The sequence below is a fragment of the Orycteropus afer genome, unplaced genomic scaffold (genome assembly GCF_000298275.1).
Source record: "Orycteropus afer afer isolate SDZICR_OR568_19922 unplaced genomic scaffold, OryAfe1.0 scaffold00031, whole genome shotgun sequence".
Classification (NCBI taxonomy): Eukaryota; Metazoa; Chordata; class Mammalia; order Tubulidentata; family Orycteropodidae; genus Orycteropus; species Orycteropus afer.
The window spans coordinates 11,389,039-11,396,143 of record NW_006921618.1 but is presented as its reverse complement, the minus strand read 5'-3'; the positions used below and the strand labels follow the sequence as shown (position 1 = coordinate 11,396,143).

Here is a 7,105-nt window from a genome sequence, read left to right as displayed (position 1 = left end):
CGCTATGAGTCGGGGCCGACTCGACGGCACATAACAACAACAACAACAAAGTTTTCTGCATTGTGCCAACTAGGATTTTAGTTCCAAGTTACATTTCATGGCGACAACTGCTTAGGTAGTAAAGATGGGATTTTCTTTTCTTACTGAAGGACACTGTCTTATTATTTCATTTACTAAACTTATGGTGAGGAAGTGAAGTCTCTTTCACAGACGGCCCATTTAACGAACTCTGTCCTACTCCATTTAATAATTTCCCTTTTTCTTCTCTGGGATGTTAAGTATTGTTTTCTGGAGAAAGCTGTATAGAGAACATTAGAGTTTCTTTAAAAGGAACAATAACAAAATTACCTAGCTCCTTTTGCTATCTTTAAGATTTTCAGTGGCTAATTCTTTCAGAAGTGGATGGACCTGTCCTTCCATTTTAGTCGGGAAGCTCCATTGAAACCTGTCCACATGGGTGACCCTGCTGGTATTCGAAATACTGGTGGCATGGCTTCCAGCCTCACAGCAACACGCAAGCCACCAAGGTGTGACAATCTGACAGACAAGTGGTGATTAACAAAAAACACTTGAATTCATCACAGCTTTAGATGGTTTGGTAGCTTGGGTGGGGTTATCTTGAATAAAAGTTTATGGCCACAAATGAACAATAATACCAAAAGGGGAAAATATTGGTGCTGTTTAAGCAAGAGTAAGTACCTCTTAAAAAATTGAAATGCTTGCTAATTTCCTTACGCGATCTCAGTAGGCAGACTTCTGAGCTATCAGGCTTTTATTTTTTGATTCTTAAATTTTTAAATTACAGTATTTTATAATTTAGTATTGAATTTCAATTTTTTTTTGCTCTTGGCTTCTGGAGTATTCGCTGCAAGAGATGTTTTTCTACAGTGATGGAAGGAAAAGGGGAGAAACCGAATGCACAGGCCTGGCTTCCATCTACTAAATGTGCTCCAGCAGCTGCCTCGCTTTGGAAGCAATTTTTCTTAGTAATTGGCTTTTTTTTGTTCTGACTAATGTTTCTGTCGCAGCAGTTTATACATTAAGTAAACAATTACGTGGAGCCCCTCCTTCCCACAGACAATGTTTTCTCTGTTTTACTCTTGCTTCATGCAGGCTGACTGCTCTTCTCATAAAACTATCCTTTTATTTCCAAATGTTCTTGATTCTTGTTCATTGATTGATTAAAGTCATAATGTTTTTATTTCTCCCTGTGACTTCTGGGAGCTGGAGGGTGGTTGAATTTCTTTTGAAACTCAGTGGAAAGAAGAGAGGAAGAAAAAGTGTTTGTTTCTAAAAAAAAGAAATTGCTTTTAGGAACTAGGGTTGCAGGGAGAGGAGAACCAGGGAGAAAGTGACTCATTTAAGTATAACTTTGTATTCTATTTTTTTTCCTACCAATCTGATACTGTCTTAAGTAGCCATCTACACTTAGTATCCTCAAAATGCTGTAACCAATAAGAACATAATGGACTGCACAGTGCACAATTTAGAAGGTTTTATATTAAATTATCTATTGATAAAATAAGAATTCCAGTTGCCAAGCAACTGTTCCCCATAGAGAACATAAGACTTTAGAAAAAAATATTTTAAATCACTTTGGAACTTAATGGGTCTCCTGATACATATTCTCTGCAGATTTCTTATCATTTTAGTGCAATTAAATGCTTTTAATAAACTTGGGGAATAAGTGATCTGCCTTCTTACTCCCCCAAACACTCACCTAAATAATCAACAGTTTACATAGAGATAGATTTATATGCTCTGGTAGCATAGTGCCTAAGGCACTTGACTGCTAACCAGAAGGCTGGCGGTTCAAACCCACCAGCCACTCCTCGGAAGGAAGGTTGGGCAATCTACTTCCGTAGTGATACTGCCTCGGCAACCCAAGGAGGGATCGCTATGAGTCGGGCCGACTTGACAACACATAACAACAACAACAACATGGTAATTCAGAGTAGGCAATCTTTATTAGGGTATTAAATATTTTAGAAAATCCAATGTATTTGGATCGCTTCAAGGCCCAATTCTAAGTAAGAGATTAGATGCCTAAATGCTATTATTTTAGGCTAGTGAAAGTGAAATAAAAGGACCAGTGTTTAGATGAGGGTACAAAATAAGCAAATAAGATTTAAAGAAACAGATAAACTCTGGTGACAGACAGATACATAGAAAATACTACATGATTCTTTCTGTAAACTGTCCAAATTAATAGAGAATAGGATTTTATACAATCTTTTGAAGCAATGAAAGAAAAATTAATGAATAAATCATTTTATAGGGATTGTTTTGATATGTCCCATCCTAGATCAAAGTTTTTTTCAGTTCTGTGATTCCATTAATTTATGCAGGTTTATTGAGTACACAACTATATGTAATTTAACGGCCTATTGGTATTTATTATATTCTTAAGAGATCAATTTAGTAGTGATGAAATATGCCATTATAAGCTCTGAGGCATCTTTCATAATGTCCAAATTCCTATTTTTAAATGAAGGCAAGGAATTTCAGGATCTGATTTAGTTTCTTTTTATTCAAGATCCTCTTTCTAAGGAAAAGTCTCTGAAATCAGAGGATGTTTGATCCTTACAGGAGCCATGATACAACAATATATAAACTCACAAAAAACTACTCAGACTGATATTAGACACTTCATAATAAATAAATTAAAGATCTACTAATACTTACGTTAAGCTAGATCAATCTATTCCAAACTATCACAACCATAAAATTCCTAGTTTTTGATGGACCATTCATTCTCTCTTTGCACAGCTCCCTTCATGGTAACATCTCAGAATACGATGAAAACAGACCCATTAAATAAACATTTTATCAAGCACCCTCTACATGCTAGGCACTGTGCCACTAGCTAGAGAAAAAGCAACTTAAGGACTCATCCCAGTTTATCATCAAATCTGCGATCAACTATGAAAGTCAGTTTTTAAATACTTATATGAAAGCTTGGCTCCAAGGTATTACTCTATAACCACTGTCATGATAACTGTTTATTTTTGCAGTGGTAATTCAACTCTTTAATTTATCTATTACCTTCATTTGCCTCTGGTCTTGAATTCTTGATATATGCAGAGAATTTGGCAAAGATATCCATTCCAGCAGTATTTGATTCTGGGTGTTTGGGTGAAAGCTTTAAGTATCTAAATAGAAAAAATGATAAAGGATTATAGATCTCCCAAAGATGCATTAGCATAAGTTCTCTCAATCAACAGCCCCTTGTGCTAGCAGTTATTAGACATCATTTAACAGTTTATTACTCTAAAAAAAATATGCCATCATCTGTTTTCTATGATATTTTTAAGATGTGGTGTTTTTTCCCCGCTAAGGAAACAAAGCTCAGTAGATGTTTTGTTATTTTGGTTTTTCATTCACATATCAATCAATATTCATGACAATCACAGGGCATCTGTGTTCTACCTCCATCTTATAATTCAGTATACTGGGGGGAATAATCTGCTTGTTCAGAAACCGGTTTCAGGCTAGCGTGCACTTTAGGATGAGATGTCATGAGCAGTGCTGTCAAGAGGAATTTCTGCAGTGACAGAACTGTTCTTTATCTGTATTGTCCAATACAGTGGCCATTGGTGGCATGTAGTTTTTTAATTTAAATTGACCACAATAAAAATTTTACTTCAAGTTGCATTAGCCACATTTCAAGCACTCAAAAGCTATTACCACAGCTCTAGAGCTTGCTCAAATAGCAATGCCAACACAATCCTTCATATGCCTGGCCCTGTGCAGCAGTACCAGAACCCTGACAACAGGAAAAGTGTCTAGGCTGGCCAAGCATCTTGATCAGCGACAGCAGGTTCAGGTCAAAAGCACTAGGAGGTTGGTTGAGGCCTATCCCAATGGGCTTTTCCTCTAGACCCAGATCGTTGGAAACTTTTCATAGATTAACCGGGTGATTTTGCTTTACTCAAAGAACTATTTATTGGATCTGTGGGAAGGAACTACAAGAGAAGAAGTTGCTGAAAGTATGAAAGAACTATTAGCCTATTAGCAAACTTACCTAATTTACTCTGGGTATTAGCATATCCTACAGATCTACCGTCTTCTCGGGGGAATGCTTTTGGGAGTAAATAGGATTTCAAGCCATGCGTGATAGAGGGTGTCTAAAATAAAGAGTAAGGCCGACTGTGTCTACTTGGATCTTAAGATGGCTCTGAAGCAAGTAATTTGAAGAAAGGCTAGGTGAGAAATTTTTTTAAGTATATCATCAGTATGTCCATATGTAATCAGAGAATAATGCAACTCAACTGAAAGAAAAATGTGAGTCTTCGAGATCTGGTGTGGGCAGTGGCTACTGGACAGCAGAGTCAATCCAAGTATTAACTTTCTGATTACTATACGATGATCTGTGGAAATCTAACTTCATGTTGACAGAACAGCAGTGGATTCACACGTGTTCTTTTATAAAGGGATGTCTTAAAAACGAATCTTAATACAAGCTTTGGAAGAAGTAACGTGACCTTAACTGATGGGCAGTGGAATGAAAGACAACATGTAAAATTTTCCTCAAACAAAATGTATTAACATTCAAAAGGCAGCAAGAGGCATCTCACTCACTTCAATCCTATACCCAGTATTTTCCAAAACCAAAATCCATGATAAATTTATAAGCATACTCTGAACAGAAAAATAAGCTGTCAGAAATTATAATGACAAATGCTCTGTTGTGTTTTTACATTTTTATTTCTTTTTCTTTTTTGAGAATGGATATTTAAAACATACTAGCTTTAAAAAAATAAAATCACACAAATGTATGTAGATTTCAAATACATATACTCAAGTGCTGAATATGGTTTTCAAATAGGTGTATTTCTTCCTTAAACTGTAAAGTGCATGTGAAAAGCTCAACTCTGAACTCTTCCCTTCAGCAGAACCTGCATCAGGTCTAGTGAGTCTGAGCTAGAGGGCTTCAGAGTCTCAGCAACCTTTCAGGAAAGACTGATTCGCTGAAAGGGCCTGTAAAATGTCACTAGAAAATGGGCTTGACAGTAAGGCTTGAGAAAGAATCTTACATTGAACTAGTTATTTTGATTTACTCATGTATTTTAAGAGATGCCATCTTGCCACAATTGTTTAAATTAAATGAAGGTGAGGTATTTTTAGAAAGAAAGTTTTGTTGCAAGGTATAATTTTAGGTTAGTTTATATATTCTTCTGTTATATTTCTTTTGTTTACTCTTTACAATTCAGGAAGAGATATAGCTTCCGAAAATTAGACACAGATAGTGACAAACAGGATATAAAGGAGGAGCTGTAACAGTAGTTAATTCCAGGCCCAACATCCCTGGGTTTACCTTCAACTATAAAAACAACCAGAGTTGAGAAGGAAGGGCTGCACAGGGAGATAGCTCAGGGTGCAGAAGAGTATGAAGGGATGGACACTGGGAGGAGGTAACTATGGGGAGGAAGTGGGAGGGGAGCTGCTGCATTGTAAATTTTGGTCAATGACATGAGACAAAGTATATGTGAACTGCTGTATGAAAAGTGAATTTACTCTGTAAATCTTCACCCAAATCCTAATAAAAAAAATTAAAAAAAAAACAGAGTTTAAAATGTTTTCACTGCTTATAATACAGTACATTCATTGACTCATTCCAAACCAGAAATAGTGCCAGGAACATAAGTACCTCTTCAATAAATCTATATCTTCCCCTAGCCAAATTTCCAAAATTATTCTCTCTTCTCCAACAAATATTTAGCTGCACCTACTTTTTCTAATGAAGTAAACCTCATGATTCTCAAAATAACTTACAGGAAGGCAGGTCTGAATTATACACCGTTTATATATTCCCTTATTCATGCACATAATTCATTCATCTGCTCTTATGATTACTGAGTATCTACTATGTGTGAGGCATTGTACTAAGTGTTAGGATGTAATGATGATGAGCATACAGAAACACACTTAGTACTTTTAAAATACTCATGAAAATTCCAACTGAAATTTATTTTAGTAAACAGGTAAGAAAGAAGAATGATTTACAATTAGCATACCTTTATTCATATGGAAATAGATGTATTAGAATTCTAAAAAAAAAAAAAAAAACACTATTCTCTAAAGCCAATTAAATATGTCCATTCTCCCCCACCCAAATTACTAAATCTGTGCTCTAAATTTAATGCTTACACTAGTGTAGCTATAAGAGACCACCCACCCCAAATCTCTCACTTTGCCTCAAAAGAAATTAAGTCCCAAAAAAGTCACTCAACAAGTTAAAACTATGATAAAACTAGAGCTCTGATTTCCTGTCCCCAGCCTGGTGTTTCTTTTCTATCATAAGTTCTCTCTAAAAGATACATCATAAATTCTGAACCAATAGCTCCAAAATCAGTTGCCAACTATTTTTTGCATCACCTCAAACACTAGCTTACAATTCATTCATTATTACTAGTATTAGCAAACAGCATACTCAAGCAATAATTCAATTATTGTAAGCATTCATTTTAACACTGAGGGCAAAGAATTCATGAAAGGCTGAGTGTCAACAACAGAATGGATATGAGTATCCAGGGACATAAGACTTTCAGATCAGTCCCTTATGCCATATTGCATCACAGATTTAATGATACACTAGGCTAAGAACATTTCCAGCCTTTTAGGAAAGATCTCAGATATTTTCTCCCTCTTTTACATTGATCTGAAAATAAAGGCTGGTTACACTGCCTAGTGGATTATCCTTAGAGGTCACTCTCTGAAACTCTGCTTTCGATGTCTGCATTTCTCATTGGGGTGGGGGGTGATGAGGAGGGCAGACTAACACTGTATAGAACTCCCCTCCAAAATTACTTAGATTCCCTTCTCTCCTCCTTCTCTTTTGTTTATGAGTAAGTTAGCCAGGTAGAGAGGCCTGCTTCAATTAAAAATCCAAGTTTCGGCGAGTTCCGGCAAGATGGCGGACTAGGCAGAAGGATTGCAAAGACCCTCTTCAACAAAGAAAAGGGAAACCAATTAACACAGACATAGAAGATAATCGTGGACCCCTGAGCCTTGAAGGGAAGGATACAGAATTGGACTAAACCCCAATTAGCAGAAGAATTTGTGTGAAAATACCAAAAAAAGGAGACATACGGAGCTGTGGTCT

The 7,105-nt window shown here is 36.3% G+C and overlaps 1 protein-coding gene and 1 non-coding gene across 2 annotated transcripts in view; one reads left to right on the top strand and one right to left on the bottom strand.

The window, feature by feature from the left end:
* Positions 1–7,105, bottom strand: part of CLIC4 (chloride intracellular channel 4) — a 106,676-nt gene that overhangs the window by 9,651 nt on the left and 89,920 nt on the right. Inside the window, exon 4 of the mRNA XM_007935734.2 lies at positions 3,046–3,152. Coding sequence (XP_007933925.1) covers positions 3,046–3,152 — 107 coding nt within the window. The remainder of the gene's footprint in view (positions 1–3,045; positions 3,153–7,105) is intronic.
* On the top strand, positions 3,848–3,978 carry LOC122149550. The gene has a single exon (XR_006163195.1). It is a non-coding gene; the product is annotated as a small nucleolar RNA SNORA18 (small nucleolar RNA).